At 32.9% G+C, this 23,098-nt stretch overlaps 3 protein-coding genes across 3 annotated transcripts; 2 read left to right on the top strand and 1 right to left on the bottom strand.

Annotated features, from left to right (window-relative positions):
* Positions 1-1,856: 1,856 nt before the first annotated feature.
* Positions 1,857-2,505, bottom strand: LOC111919060 (nuclear transcription factor Y subunit B-1). The gene has a single exon (XM_023914937.2). It carries the CDS (start codon positions 2,503-2,505, stop codon positions 1,933-1,935), a length of 573 nt encoding a protein of 190 aa, XP_023770705.2. The 3' UTR covers positions 1,857-1,932.
* Positions 2,506-7,705: 5,200 nt separating this feature from the next.
* LOC111918197 (nudix hydrolase 2) lies at positions 7,706-17,442 on the top strand. Its single transcript, XM_023914117.3, has 9 exons — positions 7,706-7,936; positions 8,217-8,431; positions 8,541-8,606; positions 8,684-8,821; positions 8,979-9,056; positions 9,141-9,191; positions 9,429-9,463; positions 9,618-9,726; positions 17,147-17,442. Exons 1-9 carry the CDS (start codon positions 7,828-7,830, stop codon positions 17,336-17,338), a joined length of 993 nt encoding a protein of 330 aa, XP_023769885.1. The 5' UTR covers positions 7,706-7,827; the 3' UTR covers positions 17,339-17,442.
* Positions 17,443-19,988: 2,546 nt separating this feature from the next.
* Positions 19,989-21,020, top strand: LOC111881891 (uncharacterized). The gene is made up of 2 exons (XM_023878554.3): positions 19,989-20,312; positions 20,412-21,020. Exons 1-2 carry the CDS (start codon positions 20,078-20,080, stop codon positions 20,762-20,764), a joined length of 588 nt encoding a protein of 195 aa, XP_023734322.1. The 5' UTR covers positions 19,989-20,077; the 3' UTR covers positions 20,765-21,020.
* The last annotated feature ends 2,078 nt before the right edge of the window (positions 21,021-23,098 follow it).

The raw sequence follows: 23,098 nt of genomic DNA on the forward strand, positions 1-23,098 counted from the left end.
TTTGTATTTTTTTTTTCAATTTGTTAAATGTGTCATCACCGAAAAAAGAGTTATTGCCTATATATATATATATATATATATATATATATATATATATATATATATATATATATATATATATATAACGCTTTATTCGTTCATATTATATAACGTTTTTTTAAAATGTTTTGCTCTAATAAACAAATTAAAATAGAACCCAAGATAATTATCAAACATCAATTATAATTATTTAATTTTTTTTGTGTTTTTCATTTACCATCATCCGTTTATGTGTTTTATTTTTTTATTCAGCTTTAAAAGGGTTTATTGTTACCTTTTAATCGAATAATCTTAAATATTAGGATAAACAACTATCATACCGTCATAACAGCTATCGAAATAAGAATTATTTGTTAAAAGAATAAGCATAAATAAGCATAAGCTGGATTATGTATCTAGAAACTACAAGATTATTTATCTAGAAACCACGGATTCAGTTTTTTTTATAAGCATAAGCTGGATTATGTATCTAGAAACTACAAATTCAGTTTCTCTCTTTTTAAGCATTAACTGGATCTCTCTATGTAGAAACCACAAATTCGGTTTCTCATTTTATCAAACATTTTAAGTATGGATTTACTTATGATTTCTCTCATTAGCAAACATTTTAAGTATGAATTTACTTATGATTTCTCTCTTTATCAAACACTTTAAGTATGAATTTACTTTTGTTTTTTTTCTTTTTATCAAACATTTTTCAAACATGGTTTTAACTACAAAAGAAATAAATTTCAAACTTATAAAAGTATTATTACTGCGGTTAGCAGAAAACCTGTAATGCTCATCAACCTTTGTGTTGACTCTCAAACTACATGAATTCTCAGGAGATCATAGAACCAACTTTTAGCAGAAGAAATGTTTATGGATTTTGGGCAACATAGTTTTCTCTGGGTTTTGTTATATCGACCTATTTGTTAATGAAATTCACGCGTTTACTTGTTTATTATTATATGTAAGAACCATGTATTCAAACTTGAAAGTGGAATGTAACTACTGTATTGTTATTATTGTACTTGTGATGTATATTCAATTTGCTTGTGACCCATAAACTAAGTCGCAAGGTCGGCTTTATTTGTATTTGACCAAAGATAGGGCTTAGGGCCCCCCTTCTAAGGGGCCCCATTTAACCCAAATACCCAATACCTATTATCAATAGTGAATCTGGATTGCTAGCCCTCACACACGTCATTTTTGTTCCTTTTCTTCTACAAGGTATGATGTTTCTTCTCCATTCTCGATTTCTCGGACTCTAAATCAGTGAATCTTTGATTAACGATCATGATTCTAGCCTCCTCCATTCTTGGCTTCTCCTGTTCTCCATAACAACATTATGATAACTCCTTCTCAGTTCTCACGATTTGTAGTTTTGTAGGCAAACTATATTGTTCAAAAATCAAAACATTACAATCTATAAATATGATTGATTATTAGGCAACATTCTGATCTCTGAAGGAAATATCAATTATTGTCGTCTACTCATCTGATTATCTATCACTGAAGGTAAACACCATCAATCAATTGTTCAAAAATTTCTGATGTTTCTCAAACTTAAAGTTCATTGCTACTGTGTTACTTTGTGAATTATTCATTGATCATTGATTACAAGTTTACAATACAGACTGGTCCGAATAGCAAACATAGACTTAAATTTAAACCAAACAAACAGATCATATATAATAACCTTTCTCCCCTATAATTAGATGCATACTACTAGTTCCTACTTGATAGGTATGCCAATGGTTTACATACCTTGGCAATACAAAACAAAGCAAACCATTTAGAAAGAACTCATATTCTATAATTAATATCCTCCATGATCGAAAAAGAAGAAACAAACAAACATGCATCCATCATCATCATCATCGTCCCTGTCAGCTGGCATGTATCTCACCCTTACTCTTTATACTGAGCATATGGTTGGAATCCAGCGACAGAAGCAGCTTGCCTAGAAGGGCCACCGTTTGCTGTAGGATCATTCAAGAAACCAGCGATAGTAGCAGGGCCAAACAGTTGATCACGCATGCGAAAAACAGGCGCAAAAGCATCGATGTTACCAAACGACATGGAATTAGCAGTATGATCAACATTAACATCGTCTGTCTTCGTAAACGACTGACTTCCACACCCACGTTCGCCACCATCAAGCTCCCTGTAGCGATGAAGATAGATTGTTAAGGGTTCGATGTAATCATCAAATCCCAGTTTGTTCATTGCCCAAAGGATGTCTTCGGCTGTTATCGTCTTCCTCTGCTCACGCTGGCATCTATCATTGGCTTCACTAGTCACAAAGCTGATGAACTCAGAAACACATTCTTGGATTGTTTCTTTAGCATCATCGGATATCTTGGCATGAGGAGGGAGGGACTTTCGCATGATGCGGATCACGTTTGCTATTGGCATGAACATATCTTGTTCTCGAACAAGGCATTCGTCGATGTTATTGGTGGGTTCTGATTGTGGTTGCATCCAATTCCTTGCTCCTGATCACAATGCCCGATAATACCATATATGTCACCATTAACGAAACTGATATTCAAGTATATTTCTTTCATTTAAAAGCTATTTAACCAAACAAAGTAAATAAAAATAGGAAAACATACAAAACTTTTGTCATTTTTTTGGTTGTTTTTTAAGGGGATGTTTGGCTTAGCTTTTAAAAGGCCAAAAGTCATTTTAGGAAAAGATAAAAGACAAAAGATGTTTAAACACTTTTAAAAGCTACTTGTGGATTTTGGATATAAGAAAAATAAGCTTTTTAGAAAAGTCAGAAAAACTTGACTTTTTGCAACTTTTCTAAAAAAAACTATTAGCTTCTAAAAAAACTAAGCCAAACAATCCCTAAATATTTTACCAATCTCAAAAGGCAAGGATTTTTGTTTGAAGCCCACGAAACAAAATAAAATGACAAAAAATCAATAAGAAACATAATATCAGATTTTTTAATAAAAATTAAAAATAGTTACGGTTGGTCCTATAAGACACTCTCTCAAACTTACAAAATAACTTCGTTCTATATATTGTTTTATTATTGATTAAATATATAAATATCTTAATAATTATAAAGAGACTTTCAAATTAGATCAAAATTAGCAACGTAAAACTAACCCATTTTGTAGAGGTTTTGTGTTTTAGATTGAAGATCTCGATTTATAATCCAAACATCGACAATTTCGTAGTACTAATTTCTAACCATCAACCTCACGGTTAAAAAAACTACAAGCCTCATAAACAATAAAAAAACATTAATAATAAGAAGAAAAATAAACGTTGTTTTCACGGTTTAAGAAAAAGTTGCTTGGAATTTTAATTATGTTGGTAGATTTCATCTTATTTATTTTAATAATTAACTAGTTGTAAAACCCGTATATTATACGGGTTAATTAAAACATAATGTTAAATATGAGTGATTAAATGAGAAGTTTATTTCAATTTGAAATATGAAATAAGTGAAAATTATGAAGAAAAAAACATGCAAAAAATAAATTATCTAAAATTATGTGTTTAATTGTTAGACCTGTGTACTACACGAGTTGTTATAATAAAATGTTAAATACAAATGTTTAAAGTGTACATTTATTTGAAATTAAAATTGAAATTTCAAATTTGAAATTTGAAATTAATAGTTATTATATTAGGTTTAATTTATGGAAACTAAATTAATGATATAGTGAAAATGAGTAATGAAATAATTGACAAGTGGAAAATAAAAATATTTCAAAATTATGACAAAATGACATGTGGCCAATTAAATGAGAGAATGACAAGTGGCAATATCATTTTCATTTATTATGGTAGATGTTCTTAAAAATCCATTTTTTTTTGCTAAAATAATAAAAATCGGAACACGCCAAATATAAATTACGTAGAAACTGAATTACTAGAACTAAAATTAGGAAATGGATCCCTAAACCAAAGCTATTGTCAGGTACATAAAACTAAAAATAGAAATAAATATTAAAAAAATAAAAACACAAAAAGTAAGAGGTGTGTGGGGTCGGAGAGAGAGAGAGAGAGCATGAATGGGATGGATGCCATTTGTTTCCTCATATTTGTCTTTCTTTCTCCCAATCCAAACCATTTTCTCTCTTTTTTCTTTTTCAACACAAAAGAAAAACTCTTCAAAAAATTTCATCATCCACTTAAATCCACCTTTCTAAAAGAGAAAGATATGTGTTTTGATGTCTAAATCGAAATAGGGTTTTTCCTTTTCTTCTCTGTATGTGTAATTATTAGTTATTAACATTATTAAAGATACATAACATCATTAGATTTTCAAAACAAAATCATAAACAATTTAATTAGCAGTGTAACAACTAGCAAATCAAACACGATAACCTAATTAACTAAAAATCTCTACATCAGATCAGATCAGAAGAAGAAGTTACATTTGGTTCATACCGAAAGAAACAAATCCACATCTACTTAAACACTTCATCCAAATAACAAAATAAACACAAAAAACTTCAAATTAATGCAATTGAAGCAAAAGGTGTCAAACAATTTTACCAAATGTTGAATGAGGATTGGGTCTCTGGTAGCCATGGAAACCTTCGCCATTCGCCATTCCCTCTTTCGCTCTCTTGCTAGACTTTAATTTTAGTACGAGTTGGAATTTAATGAAGGCAAGTGACATATAAAGATGAGAGGCGTGTTGATTTGGGAAAATGTGGACAATTATAATGATGACACGTGGTTGAGAGCACGCGGTGACAACAATCATAAACACACTTCCCACACTCGTTCGATACATTAACTAGTTGGAATACATTTTATTTTCATTGTCACCCTTCGATTTTCGATTAATTTATGCCATTTATTTTATTTTCTTATCATATAATTTCACATAATGTGATGTGTGACGATACATTACCCACAAACTCATCTTCCATTCTAAGAAATATCCAACTATTCCCAAGTGGTTGAACTCCATGACTCAACGTACTTTTGTTATTTGTATTTTCAATGTCTTGATAATCAAATTAAAATAAATGTCATTGTACTTGCATATCCGTATATTTTATTTTACTTATTTTGTTGCTAATTACAATTTACTAAACAACTGTTTTTCAAGAACCACTTTCTTAGTTTCTTTCATATGCTACTATGAGTCTATGACAATGTTAGTAGCCAATTTCTTTATACATATATATTTTATCACAATTATATTTGTACATGTGACGCAGTTTGTCAGTTTGCTTATGTGACATTTTAAATTCTTCGAATGGATGATAATGTGTATGTAGGCTACTATAAAAAATTGGTCGCATAACGACATTTTTAAATCAAACTTATTTTCCTGAGTTAAGCATGAAGCACATACATGTGTTTTGCACATCTAAATCTGCAATAAAATGCATTAATTAAACGTTTATTGTATAATCATCAATTAAAAAAATATCTTCATGATTTGCAAGGAACCAATGATATGTAATTAAATATACATTATTTTGTATTTGTTCAACAAGTTTAAATAAATATTAGCAAAATATAAAAAGAATATTACGGGTTGGAATTGGATTGTCTCGGTACTTGGATCTTGATCTTGTCTTGATGAACTTGGGTTTTGTTGTGTTATTTAAAACTTGGGCCTGGGCTTGAGCTAATCGTTGGTGGACTATGGAATGATGTATAATTGTATATTCCTCAACAACCTTAAGGAAAAAAGAGGTTAATACGTAATTTGTTTTACGATTTTAACATTTGAATAATATGAAATTTTCAGAATAAGCGATTAATTATTAATTAACTAAAATCACAACATACGCAAAAATAGGTTATTCTAATAAAAACTTATACAAAATAATAATAATAATAATAATAATAATAATAATTATTATTATTATTATTATTATTATTATTATTATTATTATTATTATTATACTAATAAAATATCGTCACAGGACTGACAGGAGGCAACGATTAGTAAATCCAATTTCACTATTTATCCGGATAACGTAACGGCGCTTGACCATTTGACCATCAACCGTCACGACGGGTCTGCTGCTAAAAACCGTTTTCCAACCGCCACATCCCGTTCCTATAAATACGTACACGTCCATGCATGCAGAAGATATACATATAGAGAGAGAAAGATCGTGAGGCAGAAAGTGGGAACGTTTAAGCTCGTAATCGAAGAAGAAGACATGGAGGACATGGAGTATGGTTGGGGTGTCGGATCGGTGGTGGCCATGCTCTTTGTGGTGGGATGTTTGTTGTTCTTGCCACTGGTAATGGGGCCGGTGGCACCACCATCATTCCCGGTGCTTTTGATTATTCCGGTGGTGTTGGCTGCCGTTCTCATCTTCCTCATCCATGCCTCCAAGCCTCATGATCATTGATTGATTGATTATCTAATATGTCAATGATTCTCTTCTCTATTTTATTATTATCTTTTAATGTTGTTGTCTATCGTATTTTGATTAATATATATATGGTGTTTGGTTATCAAATCCCGAGTTCCATCATCCATGCAGTGTTTACTTATTTATTTATTACTCTTCTTCATGCATTTCGACAATTAAATTATACACCAAAGGTAATGCATGAAATATACACATCCGAATTATATGTATATGTATCAAACCTGAGATATACAAACATTTACATTTTAAAATAATAATAACAAGAACTACATTCTCATACAAATGATGTTGACCATCAATATAATGGAGAAAAAAATTAGAAGATCAAATTTCTTTTCAATGTTTAAATTCCTTTTAATCTAAAAAATTCGAGTCATGATTCAAGTACAATTGTATAAAGTTTAGTGTAACTCTTTTAAAACCTTAAAGCATTGGATGTAATATTAAGATGGTTCGATTTAATAAAACTGGATTTTCATGATACGACCATAGTCATGATAATGATTGCATTTCTACTTTTTATGGATGATTGTTTTTCTAATCAAAGGCGAGTTATTTGTTGGATGTTTCTCTGATTTTTGCTTAATTTGGCGGTTTGAAAACAAAATTATAACTTTTATATAACCGTAGATAAGTACTTTAAGAAAAACAATGGACAGGCATCTTTTTGATTTCATTTAGTTTTATTTTTCATTTTATAAGAACAAATATTGAAAACTATGATGGTCTCATTTCAAAATAGAAAAAAGAAAAAGGATTCCGTAGAGTACGCATTGAGATTTGTTGTTTGGGTATTGGGCTTGCAATCATTTGGATTTCAATTTTCAAGCCTAGATAGAAATGTTATTTAGCCCAATGTTAGACTTTATATATTTAGTTAATTACTTAATTTAAGAAATAAAATAAAAATTAAGATAAAACATTTCAGTTATTTTTTTTTAACTATATATGTTAAAAGTTTATCATCTTTTATACTTTGGTATTGTAATATTTTTCTTTATTTAATTATAATGATAATAATTTTTTTCCTCTGAAAATATGACATGGTAATAAAATAATAAATTATAAGAGTGAGTTTAATAACAATTTAAGATAGATAAATGATAAATTAGTTAATTTAAAAAATATTAATTATTGAAGAAGCTATTTTGATAATTATTTTTTTGTGACACAGTTCAAAAGTTCTTGAAATGTTAACTATTGAAAATATATTTCTTTATTATTATTATTATTATTATTATTTAATAGTTCACTAAACATATGTGATAAATTTCTCTTTTGAAAAGCGACTGCATCTACTCTTTTCTCTCGTGAACAAATGACACTAGAAGTGGACGTCGTGGCTGATAAAATATACACATATTTAAAGAAGATATAAACTGATTACAGTTGAAAAGGGAAATAATTGTAAGTCGAAGAGACAAATATGATAATCAGATGTCTCCCAAAACCATCAATTTTATGTTTCAGCTCCACAAGCCCTTCCTTGTCAAGTCTCCGTCTCCGCCCAACTTTCCTCACCGGAGGACCTGCAGGTCCGTATCTCAGTTTCCATTTCTAACTGATTGACATTCGATCTTTTTCTACATTAATTTTCAGTTATACAGCTTATATTTGATTCAGTTTTACTCAATTTCTAGTTACTCGATATTGCGTTAGGGATTTTCGGTGTGCTTTTGATGTTTATAGGTTTTGTTTATTTTTTAGGCAAATTCGAGAATCCACTCGTTGTATTTCTTCTTTGCTCATTTGATTTCAGTAGTACAGTACTACTTTGGATGTGCTTTACAATTTTGCTATCCTTACAATTTCTAGGAAAAATCAGAAACTCGTTTGGAATCCATTTGAATGCACGTTCCATATCAGCTTCAGTGAGGTCTTCAGCAGCTAAACAGCTTGATAATGTGTTATTGTTATCTGCTAAGGAGGATGATCATGGAGGTGTTATTGTGGAAATGTCTACTGAGCCAATGGACCGGATTCTGTTCACTTGTTTACTCAAGGAGTCAATCATACAATGGAAACAACAGGTTATCCAAAACTTCCATTTTCTTTCTGCGATTTTTATGCTTCAATCATGCTATGGAAATAATATATACATGGATTCTTCACTTATCCAAAAGGTCAATTCCTGTGTAGGGTAAGAAGGGTGTCTGGCTTAGACTACCAATCGAGCTTGCAAATCTTATTGAATCTGCTGTTAATGTAAGCTCATAGCTTGGATTCAAGCATTTATGTGGGTTAAGATAATGAGATGATTCAAATTCAACTTGGGTTTGCAGGAAGGCTTCTATTATCACCATGCAGAGAAAAACTATTTGATGCTTGTATATTGGATTCCTGCAACTCCTAATACTTTGCCACCAAATGCAACTCATAGAGTTGGTGTTGGTGCCTTTGTCATGAAAGAAAATGGAGAGGTACTCAACACATGTATATATCTTTTTCTAGAGGGTAAATGAGTGTCATCTCCCATGAGTTAAAATTGCTGATTTTTTTCATTCATTTGGGATTAAGAGTAACAACAAAAACACTTGTATGTATTTACTTGTTTTGAGAATTTTCTACTGGTACTAGGTTCTGGTGGTGCAAGAGAAGGGTGGAAAAATGAGTGGAACTGGAGTATGGAAGTTTCCTACAGGAGTTGTTGATGAGGTATGTAGATTTGGTTAGTTATTCATCATATTATTATTATTAGAACTTAACTTTTAATATCTGAACAATTTTTTTTTTGTACAGGGTGAAGATATTTGTGATGCTGCTGTTAGAGAAGTAAAAGAAGAGACAGGGGTAATTTGCATTTGCATAATTGCATGTATTTGCTCTATGGATAATGGAGAATTTATATACAGAAAATACTCTCCATTTCTAGTGAAAGAGACATTATTTGATGCTACAAAATACATATGATAGGTGTTAGATTTGTAACATAGTCCCTATCAAGTATGAATATGACCAAAAATGGATTTTTATGTGTAAACTAAGATATTATCAGGCTTGACAAACTAGATGTTTTTGATGTTTCAGATTGATGCCAAATTTGTGGAAGTATTAGCGTTCAGGTGAGGAATTATGTCAAAGTCAACATCTTGTACATGTTGATGGTTTGATTGAAACATGTGTTTGTTTTCTTTTTTCATTTTGATGTGCAACATAAATATTTTATTAAAGATGCTTTGAGGGTTGTTGATCTAATACATTACTTTTGTTTTGCAGACAAAGTCATAAGAAGTTCTTTAACAAGTCAGATTTATTCTTTATGTGCATGTTGCATCCTTTGTCTTTTGACATCCAGAAGCAGGAAAGAGAAATTGAAGCAGCCCAGGTTGGTTTTAGTTATCAAATGATTAATGAAAGATATCTCCCCATGTTACACACACACACACACACACACTCACACCTACCTTTATGCACTGAAATGATTAGTGTGTTTTTCTAGAGAGTGGTGTGTTTGATGCCAAGGTAAATAAAGTTTTGGAGCAAATTAGGGAGTACTAGCATACAACCTATTTGTTTAGAAAACGAACATTCACATCTCCTGGTTAATCAATGTTAGGATTTAAGCACTTCAACCATCGTATGAAGGAACTATGTATGAACAGTTCTTGGCTATAAGCCAGGTTGTGTTTCAAGTGATGCCAAATATGTCCCGGGGGATTGTTGCCACGATAAAAACACTACATGTCATGTTGATTTGCGACGACAAGGAGACAGAGATGAATTGACGAACTTTTAGATGAATTGCACGGGGCAACCACTTTTTCGAAATTGGATTTGAAGACCGGGTATTATCAGGTCCGCATGAAGAAAAGAAAAGACATTTCTAAGATGTCCTTTCGTACGCAGGACGGACATTACGACTTCTTGGTAATGCTTTTCGGCCTTACGAACTCCCCCGCCACATTCTTGATAATGCTTTTCGGCCTTATGAACTCCTCCGCCACATTCCAGTCACTCATGAATAAGGTATTCAGACCTTATTTAAGGCGTTTCGTATTAGTTTTCTTGGATAATATTGTTACAGCAAGTCAGACAACGACCATTAGGAACATTTATACAAGTATTGGGTGTAAATAGAACGAATTAGTTGTATGCCAACAAAAAGAAATGTGTTTTTGCCCAAAAACAGATCGAGTACCCAGGCTGCATCATATCAGGGGGAAAGGGAAGGGGAAAGCTGTCAGCTGACCCTATTAAAATCAGCACGATGTTGGAGTGGTCTTTTCCAACAATTTGCGAGAACTACGTGGGTTTCTTGGTTTGATCGGGTATTACTGAAAGTTTGTGGTAGGGTACAATAAGATCGCTTTGCCTTTAACAGAGTAGTTCAAAAAAGCAAGGTTTTAAAGTACGGAATCGCGCCTCGAAGCGTTTTCCCTTCGCCTCACGAGGCGTAAGCCTCGAGGCGGAGTGAGGCGTAAGCCCGAAGCGGAATAATATATATATTATAAAAAATAAAATACTAAACATATATTTTTAAGCTAATTTAACTAGCAAATCCATTAATCATAAAAAAGACATTAAAAAACATAAAAAAATCTAAAACTTCAAAAGACACTTCCACATAAGAAACGCAAAAGTTAGTAATCAAGTTCAAATATAATAATCAACATCATTCACATTACTCTCTAACGAGTCATCCCCATCTTCTTGACCCCGATGAACCCCGTCATCCTTGTTAATCAAATTCACTTGAACATTTTTCCTTTCATCCATAATTTTTTTTTTTTTTTATCTCTTTACCATCGGGTTTCTTAGCACAATAAGATGCCCTCCATTCGTTTGAAACAAACATTTGTTGTAAGTTTTGTTTCAATTCATAAATGCTTTGTATAGTCAGAAAAGCTGTGGCGAATCTCATGGCGGCCGGTCAAATTAGATCTTTCTTCAGAATCTTCCGGGATACTTAACACCCACTGATGGTTGTAGATGAAATTGCTAACCTTTTTTGCTTTAAGCAAAGCATTTTTATGTTGAGTCAAAACAATGAGTTTTTCAAGCATCAAATCGATGCAATGAGCTGCACAAGGGGTCCAATACAAGTTTTTTCTCTTCTCCATTGACAATACTCCGACACCTTTGTATGCACTAGCATTATCGATCACTACTTGAACAACAATATCTTCCCCGATCTCTTCAACTACTTCATCAAGCAACTCAGAAATTTTTTTGAGCATTTTTTATGCAATCTAATGCATCAATAGCTCTCAAAAAAACAGTTCCATATTGATTATTGACCAAAAAGTTGATCAGACTTCGGTTTCTCATGTCTGACCAACCATCTGATAACAATGACACCCCGATTGTCTTTCAAGTTGCTTTTATGTCATCCACCATTGTTGTCGTTGTCTTGACTTCTTCTTGAAGGATCCAAATTCTTAACTCATGCATTGAAGTGGTTTCAATCCATGTCCATAGTTTCCAATAGAATGTACCATATTAGTAAATGATGGACACTATTGGATACATTGAATGGGATTCCATTCTCGTAAAAGAACCTCCCAATATCCAAGCAAACTTGGTTTCGATGCTATTTAGCATTCGCCGGGGTCATAGGTCCTTGACCATCTATTTCATCCTCCTGTCCCTCCACCATCCATCTATCTATTGGTCCTCTAACACCCCTAGAGCTACTAGTTGTAAATGATGGATCAACACTTCCACCTATGTTGTAGTATGCCCCACTTGCCACGTTTTCTTCAAAGGCCATTCGAGAAGCTAATTTGGTAGCCTGAAATGCTTTTAAAAACTGAATCATTTCCTCTTTCACTATGTCTGGAACATTAAGACAAGGCTCTACATCTTGGTGTGTACAAGCAATATGATTTTTCACTCTCTGAACCCCTTCCTTAATGATTTTGCTACAATAGTTACATTTTAGATATTTGTATGCCTTTTTCGGACCCTCTTCTATTATTTCTTCACTATGCCTCCAAGTAGGATCCGACCTTCCACCTTTACTAGACATCCTCACTGTAAATAGAATAAGAGCATTCATATGTGAAAAACAAAGTTCATACAGTCAATGTAGTTGTCATTGTAGTTACATAGTCCCAAAGAAATAATTTGCTTAACAAAATAATAATAATAATAATAATAATAATAATAATAATTACAAAATGCTTTTGATAGAAGAATAAGAACATTTACTTTGAAAGTGAGCAGACCTTCGACTAGAAGAAGTGCAGAACTGAAGAAGTACAGATGCAGTTGGGATGCGATTTTGAGAAGAAGAGGAGCGGCGTTTTAGAGTGAGCGAATGAGTGGATTAGGTCCATAAATGAAACGAGTTTTCAATTTTATTATAAAACCGGGGAATAAAACAGACGTAAAAAGAAGTCGACGTCAAAAAGTAAAAAAAAAAAAGTCGAAGGCCTAAGCTTCTGAAAAACGCACCACCTCAATCGATTCCTCTACGCTTCACTAATACGAGGCGTACATTTTAAATCCTACCACAGAGGCGACACCTTTAGTTCGCGCCTCAAGGTGTGCGTTTCTCACGATTTTTAAAACGATTGAAAAAAGACAACTTCAGCTGGATTGAAGAAGCCACAAGTGCGTTCCGTCAACTTCAGGAAAGTGATGACATAGATTCAGTACTTGCCCTTCTTCTTGACTTCAACACAGATTTTGTTGTAGAAGCAGATGCCTCTAGGTATGGGCTAGGGCTAGGGGAGGTTCTAATGCAGGACGAGAGACCAATAGCTTATTTCAATCAAGTCTTAGGCACTTGGCCCAGATTAAGTCGGTGTACGAGAGAGAATTAATGACAATTCTTTTAGTGGTTTAGAAGTGGAGCCCGTATCTGTTGGTCTGAAAATTCCTGGTTCGTACAGATCAACATAACCTAAAATAGATCAACATAACCTAAAATATTTACTGGATCAACTAAATGTAACTGCAAACTGTTTTTGAGGAACATCAAAAGTGGTTGACAAAGCTGCTAGGGTATGAGTTTGTCATCCGGTATAAGCCAAGAAAGGAAAGCAGAGTGGCTGATGCACTGTCAAGACGGTAAGATGTAGCACACCTTGAGGTTTTTACGGTTTTTAGAAAATTCAAACGGGACGAATTATTGGCAGAATTGAGAACCAATTTGAAAATACAAAAAGTTAAGCAACAAGTGTTAAGCAGGTCAGAAGCAACACAACACTGTCCATAGTTGTCAATAGCGACCATAGCGGTCGCTATAGCGAATAGCGTGGCGAAGCGGTCGATGACCGCTATGGACTAAATAGCGACAAAAAGCGGGACTTTTAGCGATTGGGTTTATTTTTTCTTTATTTTGTAAAAAAAAAGAACTGGAATAAACATATTAGGGTTGGCGCTAACTAAACTCCAGTCTCGTTCCTCTCCCGCCTCTATGATTTGGACTTGCTCTGCTCTGAATCCTTGCGTCCACCTCCTAAATACGTATAAACATTGCTAAATACGTATAATAGGTATATAATAAATATCTTTTAATACTTTTATACCTATCGCTAAATATGAAATAGCGGTCGCTATTTACCGCTATTCGCTACGTAGCTTATAGGTGGCCCGTCGCTATTTACCGCTATTCGCTATCGATAACTATGACACCGTCGAACATAACGGTTGTTTTACCAAGGTCGGTTAGTGCTACCTCGGTCTTCGAAATGGATTCCACAGGTTTTTCGGGAGTTCCATGGCAACCCGATAGGGTGTCGCTCGGGGGGTTCTAAAGACCTACTAACGCATGACAAATGAATTATATATTATTGGGCATACAAATAGGCGTGGCACGAATGGTATCCGAGTGTGACGTTTGTCAACGCCACAAGTATTCTACCATGGCACCGGAGACATTGGAATTACCACTGGACTTCATTGACGGGCTACCGTGATTTGCTGGTTATTCAGCTATTTTTGTAGTGGTTGACCGTCTGAGTAAGTACGCCCTCTTTGTCCCACTTAAACACTTGTATATGGCGGTTTCGGTAGCAACATTTTTTTTTGCGAGAGATGGTTCACTTGTATGGGGTTCCGACGTCGATTAAGTCCGACCGCGATAAGGTATTTTTGAGTTCGTTTTGGAAAGAACTTTTCCGTTTGCATGGCATGGTATTGAAGCGTAGTAAGACTTAACGGAGTCCGTCAGACCAAGGTAGTTAATCGATGCTTAGAAACATATTTGAGGTGCTTCGTTTCTTATACCCCAACCAAATTGGTGAAATGGTTGTCGTGGGCGGAATACTAGTACAATACCTCTTTCCACACGTCGACTAATACCACTCCATTTGGGATCATGTATGGATGTGATCCCCCGCATTTAGTGTATTATGGTGCGGTCCGGTCCTCATTATGTGATGTCGACATCGACAGTACTTGGAAGAGCGAGATAGGATTTTACAAGAATTACGAGGACATTTATTGCGATCTCAACAACTTATGATAGATCACGGAGATACTCGCCGAAGAGATGTCAACTTCAAGGTAGGAGATTGGGTTTACTTAAAGCTTTGTCCTTACAGAGGCGAGACGCCGCATCAAAAAATTGGTTACGTGTTTCTTTGGGCCATTTGAAGTTTTGGAGCGTTTTGGGAAGGTGGCGTACCAGGAAGATGCTCACATCCATAATGTTTTCTATGTTTCGCAGCTGCCAAAGGCCATCGGGGATATGGTGGAAGCACCGGTGCTATCACTCACATTGACCGAGGAAATGGAGGAAATTTTACAGCTGGATAAGGTGGAGGGAGTCAGAATGGAAGGATAGGGTTGACTTAGGAGTAGGGATGAGATTTAGAACTGGAAAACCGAATCGGAACCGGAATTGGACCGGAACCGGAATTGGACCGGAACCAGAAGCGTTAGAACCGGTTCCTGTTCCAGGTTTGAAAATTGGCTTTATCTGGTTCCGGGTAATCCGGGTTTGGGTCCATCGGGTCCGGGTAAACCGGGTCTAAAAACCGGAATCAGTGTTAGGAACTGGAACCACTTTTAGGGCCGGAACCGGTTTTTGTGAAACGTTTAAAAGATGCATATCTCATTCGTTTCAACTTCGATTGACATGAGGTTTTTTTTTCCAAAGTGTAGTTTAGAGTTTGTACATAATTTTAGACTATAAATTTACCATTTTTAGTTTTATATTCATCGACTTACAGTCCCCCAAAGTCGAGATATCAAAGCTGAAAGTTTTTAGTTTTTCAGTTTTTTTGTATTCTATGAAAGTTTTAAAACATGCATATCTAATTCGTTGAAGTCGGATTGACATGTGGTTTTTTCCAACTTGTAGTTTACAGTTTGTACATGAGTTTAGACTATAATTTTGTCATTTTTGGTTTAATATTCAATGATTTACAGTCCCCTGAAGTCAGGATATCAAAACTGAAAATTTTCAACTTTTCAGCTATTTGTTTTTGTATTTTGTATTCTGTGAAAATGTTAACACATGCATATCTCATTTGTTTAAAGTCAGATTGACATGCGGTTTTTCCTAGAGTGTAGTTTAGAGTTTGTACATGATTTTAGACTATAATTTTGTCAATTTTCGTTTCATATTCAATGAGTTACTGTCCCCCAAAGTCGGGATATCAATATAAAAATTTTCAAAGTTCAACCCACTAAATAGTAAGTAATTACCAAAAAATTCTGTTTTTTCCGGGTTTTCCGGTTTTAAACCCACTTTATCCGGTTCTAACCTACCCACTTTGATGTTTCCGGGTTTTCCGGTTCTAAACCCACTTTATCCGGTTCTAACCAACCCACTTTGATGTTTCCGGGTTTTCCGGTTCTAAACCCACTTTATCTGGTTCTAACCTACCCACTTTGTTGTTTCCGGGTTTTCCGGTTCTAGACCTGCTTTACCCGGTACCGTACCCGGAACCGGTTCCTATATACAAAATCCTGTTAACCGGTTCCTATATACAAAATCCTGTTAACCGGTTCCTATATACAAAATCCTGTTAACCGGTTCCGGGTTTTCTTGGTCTGGGTCCATCCGGTCTGGGTTTGGACCCACTTTCATCCCTACTTAGGAGTGCGAGGTCTTGATTCATCGGAAGGATTTGCCTCAATATGAAGCTATGTGGGGACCCTTGAATTTCACCTTGAGGACAAGATGCATGTTTTGAAGGGGAGTAATGATACGACTGGCCACAGGCGTCGATTTTGACAAAGGGTTATTGTGCGCTTTAATCTTTTATAATATTTAATTATTGCTTATCTTTATCTATTTTGGACTTGGTATGTTTTATTTCTGGTAAGTAGGGTTCTTTTTTTTTTGTAAAGATTGTTTAAGTTGGCTTTTAGCCGTATTTTAAGATATCAGATAATTATTAGAGTCTTGCACTCGTTTTGTTTAATTATCTAAGCAGGTTGGAATACAAAAAAAATTCTCTTTTTCTTGTAACTTTTTTAGGAAAATTATCAGACCAAACGCAAACGCGTTTTCAAAATTATCGTTTTTTTAGATTTTTTTTTTCTTTTTTTGAAAAACTAGAGAAATTATCGCAACCAAATGCACCCTTAATATTTTAGGCACAACACTAAAAATACATTTCAGGAGAGTATAAGGATTGTTGGACTTCGTAAGAGAGTACTAAAAGTGGCGAAATATGAGTATATATGTACTTATCCAATAGATACACATTACATTTGGACTTATGATATTATTTACCTTATTTCTAGTTGTATTGCAATCAAAATTAATACACCTTCAATACATTGTTGAATTGATCATGCATCAATCATAAGAAATTGTTTTGATTTATTTTATGTGTATGTAGTGGATGGCGTTTGAAGAGTATGCAGCTCAACCTTTTGTCCAGAAATATGATCTTCCCAAATATGTAGCCCAGATTTGCTTTGCCAAGAGACACAAACACTATTCAGGCTTCTCTCCTGTCTCCACAATACCAACTTTCTCCAAACAACAAACCAATTTGTACTTCAACACAACTGATCTCATCTCAACTTAATTAATTCATGTATAATTAATTATTAGTTCTCTTATGTTTGTGTTAACATACCTGGACCTGATTTGGTTTAACTGGTGATCAATTTATGTGTGTGTGTGTGTAAATTTAGTTCAGCTAATAATTTTATTTAAATTAAAGAAAATAACGGCTGAAGAAAAGTATTTAATTTTGTGATGAAGTAAGAAAGAAAAATGAAAATATAGATAGGGCAGGCTTGACTAACATATGTTAGTCACATTATATAATTAAGAATACTTAAATAACGAGATCACAAGTTGGCTACCTACTTCCTTTTCCTTGTTTTTGTGGTAATCCCTCTTCCCTCATGTCATTTTACTTTTATACCCCTGTCCCTTCCGAAATTTCTACATCACTTTTTCTTTGCCCTTCTAAAGGTGTTGATATACAATGACGGAAATGCCCTCTTACCGGTTATGTGTGGGTTATGTGTATATCTTTTTTCCAAAATTTATACACGGTCTTTCCGCTTCAATTATAGATAATCATTAATCACAAAAAACGACAATTTTCTGATGTGGTATATATAAGAAATTGATCATGTTTTTTGTGAATAACACAATTTGCCTGCCAATTCAGTTAACATACGAACAGTTGCAAAATTAATGATTATTTTGTGTTATTTGGTAATAACAGCATTCATAATAAATACACGGTTAAATGACAATTAAATGAGATGCATTGTCTAATTGATATTTACTAGATCGAATTTAATGGTGTTAAATTGGCCTCCAATGGGGAAAAAAATCTTTTACAGATTTCAATGCAATATAGGAAAAAATATTATAAAATGATTAACAAATAATTAATCCATCTACTCTAATAAATAAATAGTTTTAATCTATTTTTGTCAAGAGTCACTCTAATATAACTCCTTATTAATATTATGTCACTAGTTTATAACCCGTGGGAACCATGATTATAAAGTTAATTAAACTTTAATAGTTAAAATTTAAAATTATTAATAACTTATTTTAAATAAATTATTAATTAAGAGGTTTTTTTAGTTATATAAAATTATAATAGTTAATTTAAATAAATATGTAAAATTATATCACTTTATAATTTGTATTAATGTTATTTTAATTTTTATTCTTTGTTAATTTAATGTAATTTGAATGGAAAATTTAAAACTTGAAATTTGAAATGGAGAACCAATATGTTGACAAATGGTATGCATTAATTATAAGACAATATAATAAGGTGAAACATGGTAAAAGAAAAATAAAATTTGCATTAATTATGAGACTTAATATGGTGACACATGTCAAAAAGAGATTAAAAACTACACTTTTATTAGAATAAGGAGATGTGTCATTATATATATTAGGCAATTTATTTTAAATTTTAAATTTATATTTTTTAATTATATGTTAAATTTGAAGTTATAATAACTTTAAAATTTGATATATCTTTTAATTAATATGTTATTTAAAATAATTTAATTTAAAATAATTATAAATTTCTATTATGAAAGTTTAAGTAATTTTATAACTCATGGTTCCCACGGCTTATAAACTAGTCTATTATAATAAATAAGTGTTTCTCCTTCAAATTTTCAAATATCATTTTATGGTTATTTTGAATTAATTTTTTTTATATGTTATTTTATGAGTTTTTTATTTTATTAAGTTCAACATAATATTTTAATGTAATAATTGCAATAAATGTAGTAATAAATGGATATCAATTTTATTAATAAACTTAGTTTCAAAATTCTCAAATTAAAGTTCATTAGTCTTTTTGTTTATTTATTTAAATTTAAAAGATAAAAAACATTTTAATTATAATAATTCATTATTTTTTTTTATTTTCTTACAAATTCAAAGTTCTGAATTATTTTGAAATTCATATTTAATTTTTTTAACCTATGTATTATATGGGTCTTACAACTAGTTTTTTAATATAAAATAATTAGCAAATAAATAATTTTTAGAAAAAAATGCTCCGCTAAACTTTTATAGATTTCAATATATCATAAAAAAATAATAACAATAATAAGGCTGTATGAAAAATAAAATGATTATGTATAGTTGATGCACTAAATTTTTTTTAATATAAAATGATTAACAAGTAAATAATTTTTTCTATAAAAATATGTTCTGCTAAACTTTTATATATTTCAATGTAAAAAAAATAACAAAATTATATGTCAAATCTAACCTTCTCTAGTAAACTACTCATAATAACATCTATATCCCGATTAAACCATTAAAACTATGTATCGTTGATGAATTAAATGTGGTCACTTTATTAAAGATCACATCGTATAGTTTTTCTGTGATTATCCTTTTCGATTTATGTAGACAAAATGCCGATCATAAACAGTTAAACAAACAAGACTAACAATTTAAAGTCTACTCTCTTTCTATATGTCACAAAAGTAAACAGGTAAAAAAAAGAATAGAAAGTGTCAGAACCTTGGTCCTCCTCTTTACCATGTTGACGATTATGTTTATTGTTTCTGTGGAAGTTTACCTATCAAAAATTGGGTACAAGGCACTGGTCAAAGGTCAAAGTAGGTATTCAACCATATGATATGACTCATAATACTTTAAGGGTAATATTGTAATTTCAAAAGAAAACAAGACCCCATGCACACACAATAAATACAAGGTAAACCCTCACATTACAATCGGGTAGCTTTTCATTGTCTCCTCCTCCCGTCTTGCGTTGTTCCAAAGTTTTCCACTTCTTACGTATCAACAAAAACACACAAAGATGATGATCCATTTTCAAGCGCACATGATAATCATGTTTTTCATCTTCTTTTTCCTCGGAGCTTCAGCCATGGCTGAAGCTGGACCACGGAACCCACTGGTGGACCTCTCCACACCGGATGAATTATTAAGTCTAGCTGGCTATGGAGAAGAAAAGCTCTCCACGGTGATTGTTGGCGGGACTTTACACTGCGATACTTATTTCAATAGGAATTCCATTTCACATCCAATCTCCGGTATGCATATATATAACTGTAACTAATCCATGGTTAATGATGATTCCACTTTTCAAACACTTCTTTTTAATCGATCGGTTTCTTAATTTGAATTTACAGGAGCATTGGTTGCGGTTTCATGTGATAATAACAAGAAAAGAAGTAAATCGAACTGGGTAAGAGGAAAAACTGACGAATATGGAGATTTTCTCATTGATCTTCCTTCTCATCTTCATGCGATTTCAAACATGGAAAAGAGATGTGTTGTTAGAATTGTTCATCTACCCAAGATATCTCCTTGCCACAGGCGGTTTACCAGTAAACACATAAGGATAAAGCTGACATCATCAGGGAACGGAATTCGTACATATTCAACTGATGAGATTCATCTGGGACATAAACAACAACATTCGCACCCATCCAAGAATATACGAAGCAAGGGAATAAGGAAAACAGCACAACACATGTTGTGATGATAAGGAATAGACCCTCTCACGAATCACGATGGCGCTGCAGTCACAACAGTGAGTACTTGTCGAAATTGATATTGGTTTATCCTTCGGTTTGTATGTATACTTAAATTCCAGGCAAATCCTAAGAGAGAATGCATGTACATAAAAATATAGTATTTCCTTGTAAGAAAGAAGGTATTATATAGTAATATATAATACAAAAGAGTATGAAACAAGTTATATTATAAATTGTTGTGTGATTTTGATTTGATTGATATCATCAAGAACATGGGAATTCAAAGCTATATCCTTTAGACTTTAGAATGTAATTAATTGTGACATAACTGAATCGACTTGACTCTGTAACAATAATAGGTAGCTAGCGTATATAAGACCCTTGTAACTTCCATGAAACACATGTCACAAATTTTGATTCCATGGAAAACTCTAGACTTTGCAATACTTGGCCGGTGTGAATTGCAAAATCATGTCGACTTTTTTTAACGCAAGTTGTGTTGAATGTGATTAAACATAAAACATCTACAATACATTGAACTATGTATTGTCATTTCATAATTCTACTCTCGTCTCGATACAACTGTACCAATAATTTTATAGGAAACATTGAACTTTATAAAGTTTTATGAAATATATATATATATATATATATATATATATATATATATATATATATATATATATATATATAATCTAATTTACGACATATTTAATAATTAAAAGATTTTATTTTTTCCTATTGAAGAGTTCAATGGTTTTGAACTCTCCCATTGAACTATACATCGTTATAAAATTATAAATAATGAATAACTACAAAAACCAATCACACTATCAACACAATATAAAGGGGAAATCCGAAAAGGAAAAAACCACTATGAATGTTCTCTATTCATTGAATGGTTACATTGTTGATAAAACTCCAAGGAGATAGAAGAGAAAGAATAAGAATAAATGAATAAAATATGACATCTAATGGCCTTATATAATAGTCTTACAAAGAGTCTTAAACAACCTCTAAAACTCTTAGCAAATAGAAAACATTCCTAATAGATGGCTAACTTGAGAGCCAAACAAAAGGTTTCGGAGCATCTTCAACATACATTGTGGATAATCTAAATATACAATTTCAAAATTTTTCTATAATAGGAAGGATTGCATTACAATTAACACCGGTCCACGTGCTTGTAAGGGTGTTGTGGCTTGGCTTGGTCACAGATGATTATGGCACCTTAATGGTTAGTTGTTCAAACAATCAAAAATGAGACCGTTGCATGCATTAATTTGTTTAATATATAAACAATTATTTAATATTTATACTAAAATCACACCACCTTTTACCCATAAAATACCAACCTTTTATACATATTTCACACTACAAATACATCAATTTGCTTTCTATATCTCCGTATTCTCTTCAAATTATGGATCCATACCAAAATACATTAACCACTCCAAACACCCAAAACACTCCAAATGATCAATTCTCACATATGGGTAATTACATGTAAATGCTAACATCCCCAATTCAACAACCATATATACTCACCAACCTTCCATACCAACAAAACTACTTCCAACAACCTATGCCACCACAATTCAATCATTCTCAATTCCAAGCTTTCCAACAACAACCTTGTCAGCCTCAACAATTTCAAACGCAACCATCTCAATCCCAAACTCAAGTCCCATTTTCTCAATCCCAACCCCTTAACCTCGATGATGACGGCGACGAAAGGGTCCAAGAAACTCAACAACCACCTAAAAGAAAAAACAAGAAAGGAAATGGAAAAAAACTACTTGAGGTTGGACCGAAGAGGAGGAGGAAGCTTTAGTGAAAGCTTGGATTTTCATATCGGAAAACAAACAAACCGACAACGTGAAATCGGCACAGAGTTTTTGGAATCATGTTTTGGACAACTTTCACACACAATTAGGAAAGCGGTCATATCGTACGTACGACACGATAAATGGAAAATAGCGTGAACTACGAGCGGCGCGCACCACAAAAGTGGTAGCAACAATTTCAACATTTTATCAACGATGTGTTACCAATACAAGCTTAGCAACGGCGACAAACCTTTAGGACACCAAAAAGCGTGACATATTTGTCTTGAGTAGGGGTGGAGTTGGTACGGTACCAGTCATTTTTCCCTAAACCGTGTACCGTACCAATTATAGTTTGTACTAAAAAAAAAAATCTACCACTATCGTACCAAGTATAGTTGGTACCAACTTGTTTGGCTACTAATAATTTAGGTTGATACATGTTGGTAATGGTATGTACCAACATGTATGAGAGTATTTTAAATGATGGTTTGTATGTTCTTGAACAATGTG

This window comes from Lactuca sativa, chromosome 7, assembly GCF_002870075.4.
Source record: "Lactuca sativa cultivar Salinas chromosome 7, Lsat_Salinas_v11, whole genome shotgun sequence".
NCBI lineage: Eukaryota > Viridiplantae > Streptophyta > Magnoliopsida > Asterales > Asteraceae > Lactuca > Lactuca sativa.

Excerpts from the sequence above, each read along its gene's own strand:
- LOC111918197 (XM_023914117.3), top strand. The coding sequence starts at position 7,828 with ATGATAATCAGATGTCTCCCAAAACCATCAATTTTATGTTTCAGCTCC. Across the intron at positions 7,937-8,216 it reads CCTCACCGGAGGACCTGCAG|GAAAAATCAGAAACTCGTTT; the intron begins GTCCGTATCTCA and ends TACAATTTCTAG. Across the intron at positions 9,464-9,617 it reads GTGGAAGTATTAGCGTTCAG|ACAAAGTCATAAGAAGTTCT; the intron begins GTGAGGAATTAT and ends TTTGTTTTGCAG.
- LOC111881891 (XM_023878554.3), top strand. The coding sequence starts at position 20,078 with ATGATGATCCATTTTCAAGCGCACATGATAATCATGTTTTTCATCTTC. Across the intron at positions 20,313-20,411 it reads CATTTCACATCCAATCTCCG|GAGCATTGGTTGCGGTTTCA; the intron begins GTATGCATATAT and ends TTGAATTTACAG.
- LOC111919060 (XM_023914937.2), bottom strand. The coding sequence starts at position 2,505 with ATGCAACCACAATCAGAACCCACCAATAACATCGACGAATGCCTTGTT.